The sequence below is a fragment of the Protopterus annectens genome, chromosome 14.part0 (genome assembly GCF_019279795.1).
Source record: "Protopterus annectens isolate FY-2018-M chromosome 14.part0, PAN1.0, whole genome shotgun sequence".
Lineage (NCBI taxonomy): Eukaryota > Metazoa > Chordata > Ceratodontiformes > Protopteridae > Protopterus > Protopterus annectens.
The window spans coordinates 657,809,308-657,834,101 of NC_056748.1; the positions used below are offsets into that span (position 1 = coordinate 657,809,308).

At 42.1% G+C, this 24,794-nt stretch overlaps 1 protein-coding gene across 1 annotated transcript in view; it reads right to left on the bottom strand.

The window, feature by feature from the left end:
- The window catches only part of BICC1 (BicC family RNA binding protein 1), a 1,908,684-nt gene that overhangs the window by 624,011 nt on the left and 1,259,879 nt on the right, over positions 1–24,794 (bottom strand). Inside the window, exon 13 of the mRNA XM_044056407.1 lies at positions 16,203–16,231. Within this exon, the coding sequence (XP_043912342.1) occupies positions 16,203–16,231 (29 nt within the window). The remainder of the gene's footprint in view (positions 1–16,202; positions 16,232–24,794) is intronic.

Genomic DNA, 24,794 nt, shown 5'->3' on the forward strand with positions numbered 1-24,794 from the left:
CAGTTCATCCAAACTTGACTCAGACTTTGAGTTTGTTCTGTAAATGCAGTAATATGCAGGGGAAACTTGCATATTTAACTGCGAGTTCACTGCTTTGACTGCATCTGAAAGTAAGTTTTTCTGCCTCAGTGACTAATGTAAATGCTGCTTTTTTAACTTGCAGCTTTTCCAACCAGTGTTTGATGTGCTATCATTGCTTGCGCAGACTGAATACAAGCATGTGCATACGCATGCACATTCTTGCAGTGCCTGTCGAGTATACATCTGCATGCATGCTTGTTCAAAGATTAAGAGGGCAGAGTGGAAGGGGGGATTATATAGGGTTCTCCTTTGCCAGTTCTATATGTGTTTGTTTTGGGGGCTTTATTTTCATTTTCCAGTATAAGGGTAAGACCTAAGTTAAGCTTCCTATTGAAAAGCTTAAACTCCACTAAGGTGTCTGATATGTTGAGCCTTCCTGAGGGAATAAATTTTAAACCCTTTTCAAAAAGTGTTCCTCAGCTATGTTGAGGCTGCTGTAGCTATAAATATAGCCTTTTAAGCTGTGAGCAACCTCACTGTGGTCTATTTTAATCATCTTTTCCCATTCCTTTTTGATTTTCCCTGTTTTTTTCCGTTCATGTGGTGGAAAAAAAAATCCTCATCTTCATTCTGGTTGTCTGTACTGCCTACGGAAATATGGGGGGAGGGAAGTCTTTCCTCCCTGGTCCACGAACCCTCTCCCATACGGGAGGCTGTGGATTGTGTTGGAACTTGCATCCCCTACTGTGTACTGAGTGTAGGGGGTCCCCACTGTGGAATTCCTATATTGTTGGCCTTGTGTTTTAAAGGGTAGGCAGTCATGTTTCCATATTGTTTTAAGTCTCCGGTAAGTTTCCTTTCTTCCCATTTAATAACATCCTCACACTTCTTGTCTACCTTAAAGAATGTATTTTCATACATGTCACTCTAGTTATCAAACAGTAAATCATGGCAAATTTTGTCATTCAAACAGTCAGCTTCTTTCAACAAACAAGCAATTTTGACATTGTTATGCTTAATGAGTTCCATTAATTTAAAGTTGTGGTGGTCAAAAAAAGTGAATTCTCTGCAGGCTTGATAGTTAAAGTCAGTTAGGAAATTTGTAAATATGTAAACCTTGTGGGACAGTCTCCCTTTTAATACATTTGTTAGGTATATGTTGTCCAACCATAAACATTTTAATTTAAAAAGTTTGTTTTCTAAACTAAAAATCCCTCACTGTCCACCCTGCCCTCCCTAACCTTCAAACAAACATGCAAGCAGGACCTATACTCTATGGGTAGAGATAAGAAACATGACTGAAAGGGAAATAACTTTATTAGAAGACGCGTTTATAAACCCCAATATCAAGATTCTGAAACCCAATAAGGGATGTGGGAGTACTGTTCTATTTGATTCCATTAACTGCTGAGATGTCATAAACCTTACAAGATGTTAACACACACCTACCCATTTCTAGGAATGAAATTACCTTAGCATGCCGCAAAATTGAGTTACTTTTGGAAGATTTATTAATTGAGAAGAGAGTCTGTAGGGGCTTACCATTTTCTTAAAGTTGAAAAACCTCTTGTCCCAACCATTTTCCGGATCCCAAAAATATGCAAGTGCTGAAAATTCACCCTTTAGACCGACTGTAGCAACAAGAGGATGTAAAACTCACCCTACAGCTGTTTTCAGAACCTTGAAATTAATTTCAAGAACTGGAATGTTGAGGAACTCCTGGGACTTTTTAGCTAGACTCGCCCCTAATTTAGCCAGACCTTCAGTCACCTTAACAATCGTAGTAGTATATATAGTCTCTTCTAATCCACTAAGTGAAGGTTTAAGACTTTTCCCTGAGTAGTCACTCCATCTTCAACACTTTAAGAACTGAACAAATCAACGTTATTGTAGATTTGACTTCTGTGGTTAGAGAACAACGTTTTGTACTTTGGAGGGGAAACCTTTAGACAAGTTAAGGGGGTACAGATGGATGCTGCTTGCACTCTCCTTTGTCAACCTGTTTTTGTTAGTACTGGAGAAAGAAGCGATCTTTGGTTCAGAATTTCACAAGAATCTTAACCTTCACTTAAGATTTTTGGATGATATCTTCATCCTTTGGGATAGTCTGGAAGATGACATCCCAAGATTTATAGAACATTTAAATAAGAACACTTTTCCAAAATTCATTTACTATTTTGATAGAAAAGCTATCCAATACTTAGACACTACCATTGAGTTGTTGAAGAATGGTTTTAAATCCAACATATATTGTAACCCCACCTTTAGCAACTCATACCTTCCGTTTGATAGTACCCACCTTTTGGCCCTTGACTAAACTCCTTTTTTGTGATGGTGTATAAAGGTGGCCAGGATGACCTCTAATAAAGATGACATGGCACCTTGATCAAGAACAGATCACATGCATATTCCTTAGCAGAAGATAACCGCAGTGATTATTACAGGACTCTAGGGAATGTCCTCCGCAAATGGGGTAGGAAGTACCTACCCTTGCTAGGTATGGGGACTGATGTTGAGAGCCTATTCAACAAAGAAAAAAGTAGTTACAAAGTTTGAAAAAAACATGGTTGAATTTAATTATGCATCTGATAGAGATTTAGCAAAAATTGAAATATAGACCCCAGCCCAAATTTTATTTTTAAAACCGGTCGAAACTTGAAAAGCCTTTACGAGAGGGGCTTGCACCCCTACCCTAGGGTTGGACATGGAACCAAAAAATGTGGGGCATGTAATCAGTGTAAGTACATCTTTGCATGTAATCAGTGTATGTATATCTTGGAGGCTGAGCACCTAACCTAAAAACTAAGGTGCACTTCAAAAGAGGCAATTATCGGAGTAAGGGACTAGTTTACTTAGCTGTATGTGCAAAATGGAATAGATTATATGTAGGAAAAACTAAAAAGATTTAAGAAAACAAATTTACAAGCATTATTACAAAATCAAGAGCAAAAATGTAAATGTCCTTGTTAAACCTACCTTATTGGATATGACGTGCACTGAATTTAAATTCAGACTTTTAGACCTAGTTGACATTGATCTCAGGGGAGAGGACTTGGGAAAGCTAGTTGGAATATAAAGAACTATTGTGGCAATTTTGACTCTCTGCCTTAACCCCCCCCCAGGTTTGAATGACTATATTAGTATTAAGACTGTATTGGAATTGCATACAACTAGGTTATAAAACGGGTACAAAAATATTTTTCTTAGTTAACAGAATGCTTAACACCTTGTGGTTTCTATTGACTTTGCTTTTTTTATCTGTACATATTTTTCTTTTGAATCTTTTTTCATATAGGTGGGATGTCCACAAAAAGTTTAAGATTTTGAACAGTTTAAACCGCTGTCATGTTCACAAACCGTCTGATAGTAGTAGTTCTCTAAGAGGTGTTAGTAAGTTAGGTTTAACTCAACCAAGCTATTTGGTATTGGCCAATAATTAAGTGATGACTAGTTTGAAAGAAGGTTGTAAATAGTATTTAACTGTCTTTTAGCTCTGTTTTAAATTATTCTGATGAAGTCCTTGACAAATAAGGACTTGTAAATAAAAACTTGTTTTCCTCTGTTTGGATTCCTACTTGGATTTGAAGACTTGCACTGCACACTACACTAGTCACAACTCCTTAGTGATATTAAGCCATACCTCTTATCCTCTTAGCTCAATAAATCTGAACAAAGCATAATATGGAGGGGTCACAAAGGCCCAAAAATAGACAGATTTTAAATATTGCTCTTATAAATTTTTTAAAGTTGCTAGAATAACATGGTTATGTAGTCCTGTCACGCCGTAATTCTTGCTAGATGGGTTCGGAGCTGATATTCGACTCAGACTCTGCCGATACTAAAGCTCAAGAGCGTTTACTGGCTCAAGGCTAGCCCCTATCCCATGGTGCCTCACAGCAATTCCCCAGATCTTGTTTGCCATGAAAGCTTTGAGGTTGTGTCTTACTGGCTCGTTGGCTAAGTAAAACGATTTTTTACTATATTTAGTCTTTTCCTACCTTTTTTCCATCAGAGATATATATATATATATATATATATATATGTATGTATAAGCTATAGAGAAGGCTTAAGCGATCTCCCAAAACCCCAACAAACCAGTCTCTTCCAGATGTACCACCCATCCAACTAGACCATGCAACATCAGAGGTCATTTCGTTGCTGCAAGAGAGTCATCCAAGAAGTCCCTGCAGAGCAAGTAGGATCCGGAACTTACTCTCGATTCTTTTTAGTTCCAAAAAAGACAGGGGACTGGAGATCAATTCTAGATCTCAGCAGGCTCAACAAGCATGTAAGGAAATCGAAGTTCCGAATGGTCACTCTACAGTCGATATTTCCCTTTATTGGGAAAGACAACTGGATGTGCTCACTCAATCTCCAGGATGCATACTATCTCATCAAAATGGACAGGCGCTCCAGGAGACACTTAGGCTTCCGGCTGGGAGCCAGTCATTTTCAGCTCAGAACCCTGCCTTTTGACCTCACTACAGCCCCCAGAGTTTACCAAATGCATGGCAGTGGTAACTGCTCACCTGAGACGTCAAGGATTCCAGGTGTTTATGTACCTAGACGACTGGCTCCTCACTGCTACCAGCAAGCATAAACTCATAAGGACCAGGGATGAGACTCTATTCTTTTGCGCCAGTCTAGGCATCACTGTCAACATGCAAAAGTCAGTCTTATCTCCCTCACAGCATATTGTATGTCTAGGCTCAAAAATGGACACAACCACCATGTCAGTAAGGCTAACACAGGAAAGAGTGGAATCTCTACGCCATCAGGTCAGATCCTTGCTAAACCGAGTTCAGGCCAGAATAGTCCTTCAAGTCCTAGGGACTATGGCGTCCGCCATCCAATTAGTTCCTCTTGCTCACCTACACATGAGGATTCTCCACTGACTGCTTGCTTGTTTTTCAATTGAATTGTACAAGTTATAGGTCACATTAAAGGTGGGAAAAGTTTTGAAATGATTTATTGTGGTCTCATTTCTTATATCACAAAAACCTGGCATTTTAACAGGGGTGTGTACACTTTTTATATACACTGTACATAGTCGGTTTGGCCAAGGTGCATGTATTGGCTTACAATTCTAGACTGTAGCTATGCTTTGTGCTTAATTTGAATGTCCTATAAATCTGGTGCATATACTACGCATACTACATAACTGTATTTAATTTATGGACCTGGTAGCATAGAGGATTGCTACATACTTGAAAGGTTGACCAAAATCTGTTTTGTGGGTGAAAGTTGGCTTTCAGCTTGGTTTGAGAACTATCTAAATAAAAGAAATATCAAGGTATATTACGATTCAAACTGCTGATGTTTTACAGCCTAGGCTAGTGGAAAGCATCAGGTTTTAATTCTGGCAACTGTTTATTTTTATTAGAGCACTTATTGCTAATGTTTTCAGCTTATAAAATGGCCTGTATCAACATGATTGGATGCTATTTGGAGCACTGACACTGTTATACAAGACCTCCAGGAGAATCTCGGTAAGGGTTGTTTAAAGGTAATTAATTATAAATGACTATAAAACCTAAGAAATGCTATTTGTGATGTATCAGACTAGTGTGTGCCTCTACATGGAAGATCCACTGGTATGCCCATTTAAGCATATAACCAGCTGTAAATACATTGAGTGAGAGCGTGTGTGTGTGTAGATTCATAACCGTTTCCACTGTCAGTGTCACAGCTCTATATACTTTCTAGTTTAAAAAAGTTATAAACTCCACATACCAAAATAAAGTGACAGGCGAAATAAAATGAGTCAAAGTTGCAAGCAAAAACCCATCACTAACAGCTGCAGGCTCATTAGACCTATGATTGAGTACAATGCCCCATTCGGAATGTATCTGACCCGACACCTGCAGCAGCTGGAAAGGCCCCAAAAGTTCCTCACCAAAAGGATTAAGGGTCTCAAAAATATGTCTTATGCTGCCAGACTGAAAGAACTCCAGCTCTATTCAGTCGCATACCGCTTGCTCAGAGGTGACCTGTGCCTGACATATAAGGCCATGTCAAACCCAGATTTGATGAATATGCTTCACCTCAAAAAATCTAGATCCCTCAGAACCACAAGGGCGGGAGACTTAAACCTTGACATGGTTATTAATAGAACGTGCTGGAGGGACAGATTAATCACCCAGAGACTCACTATGCTGTGGAACAAAATCCCGGTACATGTGAGGCAGAGCACCTCGCTGGCCTTGTTCAAGAGGAATCTTGACCAATGGATGGGAGATCGCAGATATACCCCAGGGATTACTTCAGTGTCGCTGCTTGACAGAGGCACAGCAAAATAATAGGCATAGTTTTCTTCAAACTAAAGGGGTGGCGAAAGCCACATAACTATGGGCTAGGCTTATAAATGCCCTTAGGCAGCCTAGTATGTGAACCTATAAAAGTCTCCTGATTTTAAACACAGATCCAGTGTAGAATTAAATCCAGTAAAAACTCACAGCTACAGGCAATAAGTCTCCAGATTTTAAACACAGATCCAGTGTAGAGTCAAATCCAGTAAAAAAAATAATGATCCAAAGGCTAAGTAATATCAAAGTTTTAATAAATAGGGAGCTCTTTCGGGGTACACCTGACCACTTCATCAGAAGTGCATACAATGCAGCAAGCTGTTCAAATACCATGGCTAACCAATCACAACTTTAAGCAGCATATTCATTAAGAATTAAAAGTGTGTACACAAAAAAAATACACTAATAATAAACATTATAAAACACAGGGTTAATTTCAAATTCTTTTCAGTGTGTAAGTACACGTGCTTTTAAGAAGTTTAAGGGAAACTTTACTAATTAAACCAGGTAGTTTGTCTGCTTTAAAGAACATTATCTATCTTTGTTCATTTGCTTCTGTAACGTTTGTCCCCTCCTCTTATGTTCTCATGTACAACTTCCAGAACAAAGAATTTAAAGACCTGTTCATTACCCTTTTCCATGACATGTACTAATGCACTTTCTGACTTCTTGTTTTTAATATCCCTTAAGTGTTCTAATATTCTTTCTTTAAGGTTACGATTCGTCTTACCTATATAAAATGCACAGCATACAGTACAAAAACTAAAATAATGTTTCTCTGTGCAATCTGCATAAAAATTAAATTCTATCCTTGCATCTAGTTGGTGGTGTGTAAAGTGACTGCCACTAAAATGTGTTTACATGCTTGGCAGTTTCTCCAGGAATGTGTGCCTACCCTGTCAGAATATATAAATCTCTTATCACTGTTGGGCATTGTAACACAAATGTGTCTTCAGTGACTTGTTAAAGAAAAACTTGAGTTAATTCATCCTTCAATTCATCTATAGTACTTAAAATATTCCAATTTCTTTTTATTATAGTGCAGAAAATGCCTATGTCATTGGAATATGGTAATGTTACTCGGAGAAAGATAATAATGGATGATATTTTTAGGCTGTGGAATAATACAGGAGAGAAATTAAAGGAATTTATTATATATTTACATCAAGCCACCAATTTTCTGAAATTCACTTACAAATATTCAAATCAAGAGAGAGATTTTTTGGATGTTAAGGTGAATAAAGATGCACTACAAGGAATTAGAACTAGCCTATACAGAAAACCCATGAGAGAGAACAACTTGTTACATAATAAGAGCATGCATCTTAACCACGTAAAGCACAATGTACTTAAGGGACAAGTATATAGAGTCATGCGCTTGTACAATGATAGTTCACAGTTTAAACTAGCTCTGCTTGACCTGAAACAGGAATTCCTCAATAGAGGTTATAAAGAAATCGACATAGATGATTGCATAAGTAATGCATGGTATCATAGGGCTACTAGATGTAAATCATATGCTGAACATGAAGAAACACAAGAAAATAATGAGGTTAGAAACAGATAATTGTACTATTAACAACTCTGAGTAACATTACCATATTCCAATGACATAGGCATTTTCTGCACTATAATAAAAATAAATTGGAATATTTTGAGTACTATAGATGAAATGAAGGATGAATTAACAACTCAACCAAGTTTTTCTTTTAAGTCACTGAAAAGACATTTGTGTTATAAGGCAACAGTAATAAGAGATTTATATATTCTGACAAGGTAGGCACATATTCCTGTAGAAATTGCCTAGCATGTAAACACATTTTTAGTGGCAGTCACTTTACACACCAACTAGATTTAAGGAGAGAATTTAATTTTTATGCTGACTACACAGCGAGAAACATTATTTTAGTTTCTGTACTGTATGCTATGTGTTTTATATAGGTAAGACAGATCATAGCATTAAAGAAAGAATATTGGAACACTTAAGGGATATTAAAAACAAGAAGTCAGAAAGTGCATTAGTACAAGTCACGGAAAAGGGTAATGAACATGTCTTTAAATTCTTTGTTCTGGAAGTTATACATGAGAACATGAGGAAGGTGCATAAAGAACATTACAGAAGCAAATGAGCAAAGATGAATAATGTTTAAAGCAAACTACCTGATTTAAATAGTAAAGTTTCCCTTAAACCTTTCTTAAAAGCACGTGTACTTAAACACTGGAAATAATTAGAATTTAACCCTGTGTTTTAGAATGTGTTTATTATTATTGTGTTTTTGTGTGTATATACACTTTTAATTCTTGATGAATATGCTGCTTAAAGTTGTGATTGGTTAACTGTGGTATTTAAACAGCTTGCTGTACTTGGTGGTGCTGCGGTGCCGTTGTCGCCTCACAGTAAGATGGTCCTGTTCGATTCTCAGCTAGAGCATCTTCTGTGTGGTGACATGCGTGAATGGACATACCTTCGTTGAAGGTTGTGCATCAGGGCCGGCAACTTGGCACGTAAAAATCTGCTGCCAAGCATTAGCTGACCGGAGTTTCGCTGTGGCGACCCCTAACCGAGAAAAGCCAAAAGACGCAACAAGCTCTATTGTATGCACTTAAGTCTGATGAAGTGGTCAGGTGTACCGCAGAAGCACTCACTTTTTAGTAAATCTTTGATATTACTTCGCCTTTGGATCATTATTTTTTTACTGGATTTGACTCTACACTGGATTTGTGTTTAAAATATGGAGACTTTAATTGCCTGCAGCTGTGAGTTTTTACTGGATTGTTTCTACACTGGATCTGTGTTTAAAAATCAGGAGAGTTTTAATACTTTCTAGTTTAGTTTGCCTTGCTTATGGTAGAGGTCATGACTCAAACTCCACTTGGTTAAAAGGTAAGAAGATACATTTTCTATTCACTCTCCACATTTTCATTTCATTCTGGAATTGTAATTTAAATTTCGGCACACAACAGTATATTTGGAATAAATTGACTAAAAAGACTTTTAATAAACCTTTACTGAGAAGGGAGGCTTTGTCTTGCTTGGGTGTATTTTTTTTTCTAATGATCTATACTTTGTTAAAACCATATTTAAGCATTAAAATACAAGCTACAATGAAAGCCTTTCCTTGGCATACAAGTGTTTCTTACTTTAAGATCCCAGTCTTTGGATAGCACACGTTTTAACATTTACTATTATTGCCCATCATATTTCTTTTGAGATTATAGCAGATGCTAATGAGGATCAAATTTCAGAGCATGACATATCTTGTTTCAGCTTGCCTGTTTGGATTCAAGTTATAGAAGATATTTGTTTCATCATGAGTGCTGACTGTTAATAGTTCTGAGAAAAATTAGGAATACTGTTTTATGAATGATATGCAGCCTCCTAGACTGCTTGACTGCGAGCTTGTTAATGAATTGAAAACAGAAGTGGAAGGTATTTAAAGCTGTTTTCTTTGTGCGAAATTGTGCTGATTCTATTCACTATGTAGCTGTAAAGGAAAAGGCAGGTGAGTGAGCAGTTGATTTGAATCACGCCAGTTAAGCTAGGCATGTTGTTTTACCATTTGTAATGTAAACAGATTGAACCAGACACCAAAAACTAGCAGGATAGGATAGGCAGCATTTGGCTCTCTTGAAAGAATGTTTCTGAACTCCTTTCCAGGTAGTTGCCCTTTATATTTTTTTAACTGAGGCTTAGTTAGGTATAGAAGTCTGTTGCTTTGCTCTTAAAAGACAATATTATACCAGTGTCTGTAAATAGCTGTTAAATGAGATACCCTCCCCTACAAAAAGGATAATGCAGTGCTTAATATTCCTATTATCCTTACTAAATTATTGTCCACCTCTTTGATATCGATGTGAAAATATTTGTTGTATATATCAATGCAGAAATGCATGTATGCCTACGAAGCTCATAAGAGCATGCTAGTATACCCCTGCTGACCTAATTATCCTTTTTTTTACTTCATGCAGACATACCTTCTAGGAGACTTCCACTTGGCCCCTATGAAAGTCTGTTTTTCAAAGACTACTGTAGCATTCTGTACTCTGATTTTAAATTAGTATCACAACTGGCTTGTAAAATACCTGTAAAGTATCCTGGAATTTGTGTACTTTTCCCATTAACATTGATAACAAGTTTACAAGTGGTCACGTTATGCAGCGTTGAACAAGGCATTTAATTGTTAACGATAGACCAACACACTTAACTTTGCCACATCTCACCTGAGTGTCTATCCAAAGAATTCAGAAATAGTTCTATTCTATGTAGGTTCATAGGTAAATACTTGGATATCAGTCTGCTGACTGTTACAAGCATAGCCAATCATAGGTCAGAATCAACTCTTGTACCTTGTATCTGTGAGATTAAGACCTTAAGCATTATGCCATCCCTCCTCAAAATAGCAAATACTAGTGTACAAACAAGTATGGACATCGGAATCCATGGTCTAGAGGGATGGAATCGTGACGGTTGCCCTGGAGATTTGTGAGGCAAGGCACTGGAGGATCTGTCCCAGGTGATTAGAGTGGTGACCAATGTCAACTAACCTACTGTGTACATGGAATGGCTGTTGTATTATTCTGATGGAGCATCACTTAGAGGTCAGGGCTGGTTGAACTACGTGGCCAGACAAAGTGTTGGAAACTGTGATTCAACATAAGTGTACAGTGAGCAGCAGCCAGAGAAGAATGTGCAAAAATGGATCCTAGGCCCCAGACTTTCAGATATGTCACCTCATCTGAATGGCAGTATACTCAGCATCTTTATATTGTACTAGAGTCAGGAATGGAAAAGTAATTCATGCGCCTGGCATGGGAACAGAAGCTATAGCCTTCTGATCTTCCAGCGTCAAAGGAGATTGCTTCCTGACCGAGTCACTGGCACCGTTGATGTTATACTTATGATAAAGCAAGGTTACCTTTGGTCACCCATGAACAGTGTTATCAGTTTTACCTGCTGATGTACATGGCTTTCTTTGGTAGTTAATATAACTAACTGTATTACGCAATAGTTGTGCAGCCTGCTATTGATCCAGGTTGTAGCTTCCAATGGCCTTTAACCAGTTCACTTACTCAGTTAAATCTGAAACAGTTTACTTGCCATACCGTAGATAGCAACTTATTCTCTGGTCAACTCCTTTCTTAAAGGAGTTAATCGTTTAAGATTTCATAGAAAGCACCTCTGTCATTGACATTTGAAGTTTATGGTGTATCTGTTAACTTTGTCCCCTTTTGATCTAGCTGATTGAGTAGTGTTAAAATATATCTTTCATGAAACACTGTGTTAACTGAAACAAATCTATCTTATGCCAGATGCAATTATCTTGTGACTCTTAATCCAGTCATCTCCTAATGTTCATTGCAAAGTTTCAAAATGTCAGAGCACTGTTTGCATCTATTAGAATTTCACAGACAGCAGAGATGCTACACATGAAGAATTAATCATTGTAGAAAGATTGAACTGGCTATTTGTACCCTTTCATGTCTTTGACATGACATAGCTCTTATTGTTTCTTGAAGAGGTTTATCATTCCACTAGGGTAGCAGCCACATCAGCAGTGTATTTCAAGAATATTTGTACACAAGACTTTAGAGACTGCAACATGGTGTGATGTCCACATGTTCCCAAAACTTGAAGTTGGGTGCTTGGTCCATGGATAGAACTGTTTGTCACAGCTATTCTTCAGGAACAGTCTTCTTCCATGGATATGGTATTACTACCTGGAAATTTGCACAGATGTTATGATTTAGTTTTGCACTATTTTTTCAGGAAGGGGCAATGCAACTGTGTGTAAGGATACTTGCAATAAAAGTGGATCTTTATGTGATGATCACTGTTACCCCCAAGCTGTGTGCAAGACTAGTTACATTAATAGGTTTCTACTAAGATCATGGCCAAGTAGACCATAAAGAAGTTTACCACTTCACCCAGCACTGGTGGAACACTAACTGTGTTTCCCATTAAGTAAATTTTCCCAACATTTCCCAGGTGAAAATTTGTGTTCTCAATCCTGTTGTCCAGATAGGATTTTAAGGTTACAGGAGTAGTAGTCTATTCCAGGAATGGAGAATATGTTGAGATAGGTACCTATCACAGCAGCTACTGGTGTTTATATGATAACCGTGGATTATGGCTACAAAGCAGGTGTTTGCTTTATTCCTGGTTCTATTTAGGTGAATTTCAGAGTATTTGGTTATTCACAGCTTGGAGATTAAGCAGAAACTACCTATTGTGGCATTAGGTCTTCAAGTAGAGACCGATGCATGTATTAAATATACCCTTCCCACACCTGTTCTCCTCAGAAAAGCTTTTTGTTGTATTTTCCCCACAGAAAAGTTATGACGTTGTGTTGTCCCTATCTCACCTTCGTTCTTGCTGTTTGGGTTCGAAGCCAATCCTCTGCTCCGACTCTGCTGTATACTATAGCTCAAGAGCTTTTACTGGCTCGAGGCTAGCCCCTATCCCAACATGCCTAGCGGTAGTTACCCAGATTTAATTTGCAGCTTGCAGCATCGAGTGTGCTCATACTGGCTCAGGCTAAGTATTTTATCTTTTTGGCTAATTTCTAACCTTTGGATAAAGATAGTGTTAGTTTCCGAATAGTATTGTGTGTTAGATTGTTTTCTTCTTAGGTTAGTGCTCTTTCTAACCTTTCCGCTGCTGTTTTTGTTGCGGCCGTCATTTTTCTTTTGGCCTTCCTTGTGAACCCGTTTTAACTTAGAGGGCTCTTTTCATTTCAGCCCCGCATTTAGTTAAAGGGCCTTTCTCTTTTCTCTCTTCTCTACCTTTCCAGGAGCAGCCTTTTAAGTTAGAGGCCCTCCTCGGTTGGGGGAGTTTGCCGTTTTAACTTAGAGGCTCTTCCCCTTTCCTCCTTCCTTTCAAAAAAAACCAAAAAGTTATAGTTCAGTTTTATTGTCATTATTCTTGGTGTCTGTTGTAGTTATTTGATAGCATGTCTAAGGATCCCACTATAGAGACAAAACCGTCTGGTTTTAAAAAGTGACTCGTCTAAGGATCCCACTATAGAGACAAAACCATCTGGTTTTAAAAAGTGACTCATGCTGCCAAAAGTTGTCCCTTATGGAAGGGCACACGAGTTGTGTTTATTGCTTAGAGGCTGTCCACATACAGGACTCATGTACCATATGTCATGCCTTCAATTCTTGGGTTCTGCAGGAGAGGAAAAATAAGTTGATTCTGCGAGGCTTATTGAAGAACCCCTTCGATGCTTCTTCTGAGGGTACTCAGCCAGTCAAAAAACAGGACAAGTCCGCTATGCCATCATCCTAGTCATCCAAAGCAAATAAAACTTCGGGTTTGTTTGATCTGAGTGTTGGCTCCGACAAAGCACCTTCTCTGGCAGCTCCATCAGTAGTCTCGGAGTCAGTCAGGGCTCACAAGAGAACCAGGTCTCCCTCTCTGAAACTGGTGCAGTCTTTTCTACAGTCAACACTTTTGCAATCTGTGACGGGCAGTCATCGGTGTTCCACCCATTCCTCTCATCATCCAGGAGTCTTTCTGATGATGATGTGGAGGGGGTGGTGAAGAGGCTTCTGAAGACATTGGCATTAGTGAAATTATCGAGCCCAGCCCATAAGGAAGGTGGTGCCAACAGTCCAACCAACACATTTATCGATTCCTCCTCCGACTCCCTTGAGTTCGGAGCCAGAGTGCATGGAAGTCGTTGTGGTGGAACAGTCTGTTCCAATTACCACCAGTCTCGCTGTTCTGACTACTGCTCCGATCTCCTCATTAACTCAGTCTATTGAGGGATCTGGGGGCCAATGCTCTCTCGTAGTCTCCGAGGGGGAAGTGGCATCCAGACCCATGTCTGACCCCACTTTCCCTCTGAGCTTCAGCACAGGTGAGCTCTGCTCCTACATTGGCCTCGGAGCCATCACCTTCTGTTCAGAGATCTCCGGTCTCTTCAGAGCCAGGGACTCTCTTGGGCCGGGAACGCAGTGCCTTCGAGGTGATGATTGTGCTGTCCTCTGAGACCACTCCACACTCAGCTCCATTGTCTCCTACTCCTTTGGCACCAGTGTCTGCCTCCGTACCCCCTCCCTCCCCCAAGCGTAGGGAACCCATGCTCCAGGATGCCCATTGGGTGACCCCACCTCTTCCAAAACCTCCCCAGAGCTCCTCTCAGAGGAGGTCCCTCTGAAGAAAAAAATGCAAGAGGAAGCATTTGGACTCCCCTCACTCCCTCACTTCAGACACTGACTTGGAGGACTCAGAAGGGTCCCCACGGTCCCCCTCTGAGGATGTCTCTTTTTCAGACATCTTGGAAATCCTTCGAGGGGTGGCTGGACGAGTCTGTGTACCTGGATGCATTTGGTTCCCGACCCTTCACCTCTTGGGTGTCTCTGCCTTTTGACCCACTGCTGGCCCTAGTCAGTCTCAAGGCGTGGAGCTCTCCAGAGACTATGGAACCAGTTCCGAGGAGGCTCAGTAAATTCCTAACTGCTCAAGATAAGCTTTTTCTATCAAAGGGTGTGCCTGTTGATGCTATGGTGGTGGCAGTAACCACCAAGAAAGAACTGGCTGAGATCTGCCGAACAAAGAGGCCCATACAATGGACAGGTGTAGGAAGTGTAGGTTTTCTTCAGTGGCCTTTACTCTCAGGTTGCTGAATTCTTTGCCCCACTTTACATGCCTTAAGAGGGATCTCCTAAAGAGTTGGGAGATGCCCTACAGGATCCTACAGCTGAAGAAGCTGCGGGCAAGGTGGCTTCACAGCTTGTGACCTTGACTTCTGTAGTTAACTGCTCCATGCGGCTGATCTCTTACACAGCAGATGGAGCACGTAGGGCAGCAGGCACAGGGGTTACCTTGCGTAGACACTCCTGGATACGCCTTTGTCAATTTGTGGACCCCTTCAAGTCCTTTACCAGCACCCATTTTGACAGCTCATCCCTGTTCGGGTCTCAGGTAAAAGAGATTCTTATCAGGTGTGAACGGGATGGCAAAATTCTCTGCCGTGGGAGTAGGTTTTTCTGCTCCCTCTAGACCTTAACCCAAAGGTTAGAAGAGCGGGAAGATGTGGTTCCAGAAATCTCAGGGAGTTGCGCCTGACACACTTGGAGATTTTTTTCCCCAGGGGCAGAGGGGAAATAACAGGAGATGCAGATCTCGCGGCAGGGGGGGGTCCACAGAATTGGGCCAACAGATACTTTCTCTAGCAGGCCCTTCCAGCGCCTCCTGAAAGGAGGCCCAACTGTCTGCCTGTGGAGGCAGTCAGACACAGATTATCCTTGTACCCAAGAGCTTGGCGAATAATCACTGAAGATACATGGGTACTATCGATAATATCCAGGGGTTACAAAATTCCCTTCTCCCAACCACCCCCTACAAGAAAACAGTCAATCCCAGATGTTCCACCCAGTCTTCGGGATCAAGCAAACCTAGAAGTTCAAAGGTTGCTAGAAAAAAGTCATCCAGAAAGTCCCCGCGGACCAAATCGAATCCGGCACTTACTCAAGGTTCTTTTTAGTTCTAAAAATGACAGGAGACTGGAGGCCCACTTTGGATCTCAGCAAACTGAACAAATCAGTCAAGAAAAAGTTCTGGATGGTAACACTGGAGTCGATTCTTACCTTTTTTGGTCAGGACAATTGGATGTGCTCTATCGATCTCCAGGATATGTACTACCACATAAAAATGGACAGGCGATCCAGGAGGTATCTATGCTTCTGGCTGGGAGCCAGTCATCACCAGTTCAGAGCTCTGCCCTTTGATCTCACCACAGCCCCCCAGGGTGTTCACCAAATGCATGGCAGTAGTCACGGCTCACCTGAAGCGTCTATGATACCAAGTATTTCCATATCTAGGCGACTGGTTCCTCACTGCCACCACCAAGCATCAACTGATCGAGGCACGGGACTCCACTATTCACACTTGTACACAACTAGGCATCACCATAAAGTACGAAAAATCTGCTTTGTTGCCTTGTCAGTATGTTACATTTATAGGGGTAGATTTGTACAAAAGGGCCATGATAGCAAAACTGCTTCACAAAAGGATGTTAACTATTCGTCAAGTTTCAGTCCTCATGGCAAACAAGCGAATCCAGGCAAGATTTGTCCTCAAGGTTTTTGGTTTGATGGCTTCAGCAATTACTCTGGTCCCTATGGCGCGCATCCACATGAGAATTCAGCAGTGGCTCCTTTTTGCTCGATGGTCATTCCAGGATTTACCAATGTCGCATCAGATTTCGATCACGGTATCTTGCAAGAAGAACTTAGCATGCTGGCTTCACACCCCTCTGGTGTCAATGGGCAGACCGTTTCTAACCCCCCCAACCCATAGCCACAGTGACCATGGATGCTTCCCAGATAGGATGGGGGGGGCATTATGTGGGACAGACTGTTCAAGGGACTTGGCAGGAACACTAGTATCACTTGCGCATCAATGTCCTAGAGATGAGAGGGGTTCTTCTGGAGTTGCAAGCACTTCAAGACTCTCTAGCTACAGAGACTATAGCAATTCAGACAGACAATGTCGGTAGTATGGTACATCAACAAACTGGGCGGAACCAGGTTTTATCCCTTGTCGAGAGGCTCTGAGTATGGCAATGGGCGATGTTTCCCAGCGCTTTCTGGTTGCAACGCACATCCCAGGGAAATCCAACGTGATAGCGGACAAGTTCAGCAGGGATTTTCTAATGCCTCGTGAGAGGTCCCTGAAACAGGAAGTTGCGGACTTGATTTTTTGCAAATCGGGCCAGCCATGCTGTGATCTGTTTGCCACTCCCCTCAACAGCAAATGCAGAAGGTACTTTGCTCTAGTCCCACCACCGGGACAGTCACCCAGGGACACACTTGTTCACGATTGGCCCCCGAGACTGCTGTACACCTTTTCACCATTTTCCCTGTTCCCCAAGGTTCTTCAGAAAGCACAGTTATTGGGTTGCAAGTTAATCCTCATTGCCCCTTACTGGCCTCATTAGATGTGGTTCCCATTCCTTTGGCCTCATCTGCAAGGGGAGCCTTGGATCCATTTCCAGATGATCTGATGCATTAGTCTAGTGCTCGCCACCCTTCCATTTAAACTCTCAAGCTGACAGCTTGGTTTCTCCACTTCTGGTATTCGCCAGGCTTCCCGATGTTTATCCGGCAGTTCAACACGTTTTGATTTCCTCCCAAAAGCCCACTACAGGGAAACTTTATGCTAGTAAATGGAAGAGGTTCTCTTGTTGGGCAAACAAAAACAAAATTGATCCTTTTATTGCACCCATTTCAAAGATTCCCGAATTTCTTGATGAAACCTTTGTGCGAGGAGCAGCTGCAGCTACTATCTGGGTTCAGCTGGCCGTCATTTTTAACTTTTGTGGGAGAAATTGGCTCCAACATCATGTCCCATAGGCTATGTAAAGCATTCCTAAGAGGTACTACCCTTTTAAGACCTCCAGTAAGAGAACCTCTCCCCCCGGGACCTAAATTTAGATCCGAAGTTGTTAATCTTCTTCCTATTCATCACTGATGGTTCGGTTCCGAGCCTTCGCAACTGAGTCCGCCTTATACCAAGCTTACGTGCACCAAAACCTCTAGAGCTATGCTGCTACCCACAATGCCCTTCACTCAGTTACCTCCGATCTCGTGTGCTGCACAGCCGTATAGCAGCGTTTCACTGAGCTCTGCAATGGTTATATTTTTCTAAATTTTACAAGTTTTTGTGGATTTTTTCCTGTCAGTTTAATTTCTTGTATCTTTACTACACTCTGCTCTACCTGCAGATATTTCCTTTCGTACCATTGTTTGTATTAGCTCTTCTACCCCTGGGTATTCCCAATACCATTGTTGGTATTTCCCTCTTTCCTTTTGTTCACTTCCTTCTGTTTGTGTGTGTGTTTCCTATCCTTTCTGAGAAGAAGGGGACTATGGGGTTTAAACATTGCTCTTCTTGCAGTAGTAAACTCCCGAGTAGTGACCTCAATGAAGAGTGTGTGTACTGTTTGGGGGTACAACATTTATCTGTGAAACCTCCATGTGATATTTGTGCCAGCTTCAGTCAGCGGACGCTGAATGCGCGACAAAATAAATCTATCTTTAAGGTCCTGCTTCCTTAGCCTTTTTCGGAGGCTATTTCTGCGTCTGAGGTCTCATCCCCTCCCATCTGTGGACAAGAAACGTCCTCGATCAGACCCCTCTTCACCGGCCGGTAATAGGGGAAAAGCCATAAGCACAAGGCCCATAAGAGTTCCTCTGAGCACTGTACTGCCTCCTCAGTTCTGACCACCTCTGCTCCGAGTTTGGTTCCAGTGATTCATACGGAGGTTGCCTCATCGGCATCTGTCCCAGCTCTGACTACAGCACCAGCTACAACTTCGGTTCCAACCAGTTTGTCTGCCTCCATCTCAGCACCGACATCTCCCATTTCCGTCCAGATGTCGGTTCCGACAACTTCGGAGCCGTTATTGACCTCCACCCCAGCTGTGACCTCTGCTCCAAGCCTGTTCTCTGATCTGATCATTCCTTTGTTGCCGGTTTCCAAAATTGGAATCATCTGTGCCGTTCTGTGATGCACCATGAACCCAGTACTCTGTCTGCAGATAATTTTGCCGGAAAAGCTTTCAGTCCCTTTTTAGACCGGCCTGATTCCCCCTCAGGGACATTGGTAAGGTCCACTAGGAGCCTTACAGAAATGGATGTGGTGAGCCTTTTTGATCAGCTGCTTACTGCCAGAGGAATTACAAATATTTCTAGACCCCATCCCATTCTGGGCTTTGTGTCTATTACATTGGTGACCCCTACATACTCTCCTCCCTTGGATCTCTCAGTTCCCGACGTCTACAAGAGGACCCCCTTTCCTCTGTGCTGACGACAGTGTCTGAGGCTCCGCGGCCCCTTTGGGTGCAGGTTCAGTCGGAATCCACCCTTCCTCAATCTCATGCTTGGGGGGGGGGGGTGGAACCCTCAGTTCTGGCCACGGTTCCGGCTGTGTTGCTGATAATGACTTTGGCTATTTGGGTGACTCCGCCCCAAGTGTTCTTGAGGCTCTGTCCCTGGGGGCTGACTGTGTGGAGCGGAGTGTGACCCCAGTTCCGAAATTGTCTTCGGTTCCAGGCTCTCATTCCTTTTCAGGTGGGCCTGCTTTCTGGGTAATGGAAAGGGTGCTTGCTTCCAGCAATCCTCCTAAGACGGTCATCCCACCAGTTCCCTCTGAGCCGCAGCTGTCAAAAGGGACTCCGAGAGCACAAGGCCCATGAAACTCCTGTTCAGGGTATTTCCCTTTGAGTCCTCTTTGGATGCTCCCACCGAAGAAACACCTCAAAAACAGGTGTGTAAGAGGAAACACATGGACTCCCCAGCGGAGTCCCTAACGGAAGATACGGACTGTGATGATGGGGAGGGATCCCCACGGTTGCCCCCTGACAATGTCTCATTTGGAGACATCCTAGAAATCTTGAAACAGAGGGGTACTTGGAAGCCCACCAATCCTTCCTCGGAGGAATTTTTATTCCTGCAGGCCTTCTGCTCTCGGCCCTCTACTTCTTGGGTGACCGCCCCCCCGCTGATGAGTTGGTCAAGCTCATCCGTGCAGTAGGCATGGAAGAACCCTGATACCATTCAGGCCATCCCCAGGAGATCAGATGAAATACTCTCTCCTCCAGAGGATCAACCCCATTGTTTTACAGTCCTTCAGTTCACCTGCCCAATAGAGTCAAGGGTGGTGGACACGTTAGGGAAGAGAGTTTTTGCCACCATAGAGTCAATATCCAATTCGTCAATGAGGTTGCTGTCCCATGCAACTGAAGGAGTGGCTAGAGCTGCGGGTGCAGGCATAGTCATGAGACACCATGCCTGGATGTGCATTTGTGACTTTGCGGACTCCAAGTCTTCCTTTTTAAATGCCCCTACCGAACCATCAGCTCTGTTTGGTGCTAAGGTCAAGGATACATTAGCCAGGTGCAAGCAGGATGGGAAGACCTTGTCTGTCATGGGCCTATGCTTTTCCAAACCTCAGCGTTCCTTTTCCAGGAACCAGAGGAGTGGGAAGATGTGGCGCAAGAAGTCTCAAGGTCCTTTCTGTGACGCACGTGGTGAGGACAGAGGGGGTTCCAATAAAGGAAGATGCCCCTTTCAGGGCAGAGGGGGCCCTTGAATCAGGACTCCAGAGATCCCTTCTCGGGAAGACCGTATCAGCGCTCCTGAACCGCTGCCCGATTGCTTTCCTCTGCAGGTAGTTGGGGCATATTTCTCTCGGCACCGAACTGCCTGGCTGTCTTACAAACGATCAGCGGGTGCAGAGAATCATTACCAAAGGCTATCACATTCACCTAATCTTATCCAAGACCTCTGAAATCCTTTCCCGATGTTCTACCCAGTCAAAGGGAGGAGGCAGCTTCCGAGATACGAAAGCTGCATCAAAAACGAGTCATCCAACAGGTCCCTCCAGACCAGTGCAGATCAGCGTTCTACTCAAGATTCTTTTCGGTGCCAAAGAAGACCGGGGATTGGAGACCCATTTTTGATCTCAGCCAGCTAAACAAATCAGTGGTTCAGACCAAGTTCTGCATGGTCACGATTCAATCCATCCTTCCCTTTCTTCGGTAGGGTGTGCAGATGTGCTCGTTAGACCTCCGGGATGCGTATTACCACATCAAGATGGACAGGTGATCCAGGAGTCTCCTTCACTTCTGGCTGGGAGCCAATCACTACCAGTTCAGAGCCCTGCCATTGGGTCTCTCGACGACCCCCAGTGTTCACGAAATGCCTAGCAGTAGTCACAGCTCATCTGAGACTTCAGGGATTCCAGGTGTTTCCGTATCAAGACGATTGGCTCCTCTCTGCCCCCACCAAGCACCTTCTGGTCAGGTCCCTTCGCTACACTCTAGTATTAGCGGTGTCGCTGGACATCACTATCCACTGGGAAAAATCCAACCTTCAGCCCTCACAACAACTGGAATTCATAGGGGCAATATTCAACACTCAATCAAGTCTAGTCTCTCTTCCTCCTCACAGGCTTCAGATTAAAGGCACAAGTTCAGTTGATACTGTGTCAAAGAAAGGTGTCTGCAAGGGACGTTCTCCAGGCTCTGGGGTCTGTGGCTGCAACCATCCCAATTGTTCCCCTAGCCAGGTTACAAGCAATGGCTTCTTCAGTCCCAGTGGATATCCAGTCTTCACCCCCTGAGCTCACAGATCCTAATCACAAACACCTGCAAATAAGATTGCCTCTGGTGGATGAGTACAAATGAAAATTTTTGGTGTCGCCCCTTCCAGGATCACCAACCCAGCGCCATGGTGACCACGGACGCTTCCCTGATAGGGTGGGGGACAACTTCCAGGGAAAGTCAGTCCAGGGCACGTGATCCAGTATAGAGGTCAACTTGCATATCAATGTCCTGGAGTGGAGCGGTGCTATTGGCGTTGCAAGCTTTCCACCCGCTCCTTCCATCCGGAATGATTGCTATCCAGTCGGGCAACATGTCATTTGTCCGGTACATAAACAGGAAGGGACCAAATCATACCCCCTATGTCGCAAAGCCATGAGAATGTGGCAGTGGGCGATAGCTTCCAACCGCTTTCTGATCGCAACGCATATCCTGAGGAGCTCCAATGTGATTGCGGACAGGCTAAGCAGATGGATCCTCCGTCCTCATGAGCGGTCTCTCAATCCGTGTGTGATGACAGAAATCTTCAGCCATTTGGGCCAGCCATGCTGTGGTCTTTTCGCATCCCCCTCAAATACAAAATGCAGCAGCTACTTTGCCCTCTTTTGCCCTCACGGGGAGTCACTGAGAGATGCTTAGATTCATGATTGGCCCACGGATCTCCTTTATGCTTATCCTCCGATTCCCCTGATTCCTTTTTTTCTAAAGAAAGCTATTCGGTTGAGAAGCAAAGTGATCCTCATTGCCTGTTCTGGCCTCATCAAGTGTGGTTTCCCTTCCTCCGACCTCATCTGTTACAACCTCCTTGGATCCTAGACACTCATCAGGACCTCATATCTCACCCACAAGGGCCAACTCCCTCGAATCTGTCCACTCAAGCTGACTGTTTGGTTTCTCCACTTCCGTTAGTCGCCAGGCAGGAAACCCTTTCTTCATCCGTCTGTGATATTATCCTGGCCTCACATAAACCATCCACCAGAAAACTTTAAAGGGACAGATGGAAAAGATTCTCTATTTGGTCACATAATCAGAAGCTAGATCTGTTCTCAGCTCCTGTAGCTAGTATTCTTCATTATCTTGCTGACCTGTTTGACAGTGGTGCATCAGCTTCCACCATTTGAGTCCATTTAGCAGCTGTTCCCAACTTCAATAATGGGTCAGATGGAGTTGCACTTATTTCCACCCGATTTTGCAAGACCATCCTCAAGGGAATACTCCACAGCAGACCTCCCATCAGACAGCTGGTGGAGGCATGGAATCTCTCCCAGGTTCTCCAGTCTCTTTCTACCCCCTTTTGAGCCTGCGGCTACATGTGATCTGAAATTCTTGTCATGGAAATCCTTATTCCTGGTGGCAGTCACTTCAGCCAGATGAACTTACATTTTGACCATGTGGACAACACGCTAAAGTACTTAAAAGACAATCTTTACATTTCGGATGAAGAATTTACATTCATGTGGTCTGCTAATCCTTGCTTAGGAAAATTATTTGGCATCCCCAAACTTCATAAGAATTATACAAATCCCCCATTCAGACTGATAGTATCTAATAGGAGGACAAAAACTGAGAACATTGCTGAGTATATTGACTTGGTCCTTAATCCATTGGTACAAGCAACACCCCATTACATAAAAGACTCCTGGGACTTTTTAAACACATTACATAATACTGATATTGATTTGTCTCACTGTATACTTGTAACTTTGGACATTGTAGCCTTGTAATACTAGCATACCTCATGCAGATGGTGTGGAATACGTCAAGCATTATTTACATAAATATGCAAAGTTTCCAAAGAAACAGATCGATAATTTGGCTACGCTTATTTCTCTTGTTTTGGATAATAACTTCTTCCATTTCAATGGACACATAAACCACCAAGTTAGGGGAGTAGCCACGGGGACTAAGATGGCCCCAGCGTTTGCCAACCTGGTTATTACAGAATGGGAAACGGACACTTTAGTTCATTTACCTGGTTACTATCTTATGAAGTGTTACAAAAGATTTATAGATGATATTTTCTAATTGTGGGAAGGTAATATGGACCAGCTCAATGTATTTGTTGACAGTTTATCTGAAAGTATTGGCTTTCTCAAATTTGTAATAGGTAACCACGGTAATAGTGTCTGTTTTGGACATTAACATTTCTATCAACACAGTTAACAATTGTTTTGAATCATCTATTCACAGAAAAAGTACTTTTAGGAACGATTACCTAGATTTCAATAGCTCCCACCCGTTTTTCATGAACAGAAATGTAGTACGCAGTCAATTCATTAAGGTGTGTGGATTAACTAGTGATACTGCAGCTTATGAGAAAGAATGTGACTTTTTATCCATATTATTCACACAGAAAAATTACCCTGTGTCTTTAATTGACCCAATTAGAACTCAGATTACGGAAGACAGACCCACTATTTTCAAACCAATTGTTACACATGGGTTTTCTCCTACTCGTACTACTCACAAAGGCATTATAGAGTCCACACACACACTTAGCTTTTCTTTACTTATCTTAGATGTGTGTTAATGGATAATTGGAAAATTTTACTTTGACCCAAACATTGGTACGAATTTAGGGTCTGCACCTATGTTTGCATATAAAAGGACTAGAACCCTGAAAGCTCTCTTTGAAAATAATGACAACCAGTTCAAGTTAACACCTGCACTTAATGTTGCTACAACTAAAGGAATGCATAAATGTGGAGAATGTGTGTTGTAAATATATTCTAAAAGGTGATACTTATATTTTTCCACATTGTAATATTTCTGTATCTTTCAGCAAGAGATTTGATTGTAATTCTTCCATGGTAGTGTATTGCGCAGTCTGTTCCACATGTGCTAATTTTGATGTTGGTAAAACTGTCCGTAGATTGAGTGACAGAATAAACGAGCACTGTGGTGCCATCAGAAACAAAGACCATATGAATGCTCTTAGCAAACACAGTGATTTATGTAATGGTTTCAGGTTATTTAAGTTTATAGTACTAGAACAAATTGAAGTTTTCTTTGGTGATGCTGACTGTAAATTACAGTTACAGGAATTGAAATGGCAGTTACAACTGAAGGCGGAATTTCTTCCTGGATTGCACGAGTCTCTTAATTTGAGATGTGCCCTTAAGTGGTTCCAATAAGGATGAACATTTTTTGACACTAAGTCCTTGTCTGTCTATTGCCAAATTTCCTTTACAATAATGTACTTTAGAATAATTTCATATACACATTACAGGGTGTTTACTTAAACAGTTTTATTGCAATAACATTATGCACATGTATTACTGTACAGTTTGGTGTTTTTTCTTTTCTTTTTTTTTTTTTTTTTTTCTGGTTTCACCTTTGGGGTTTAAAAAAAAAG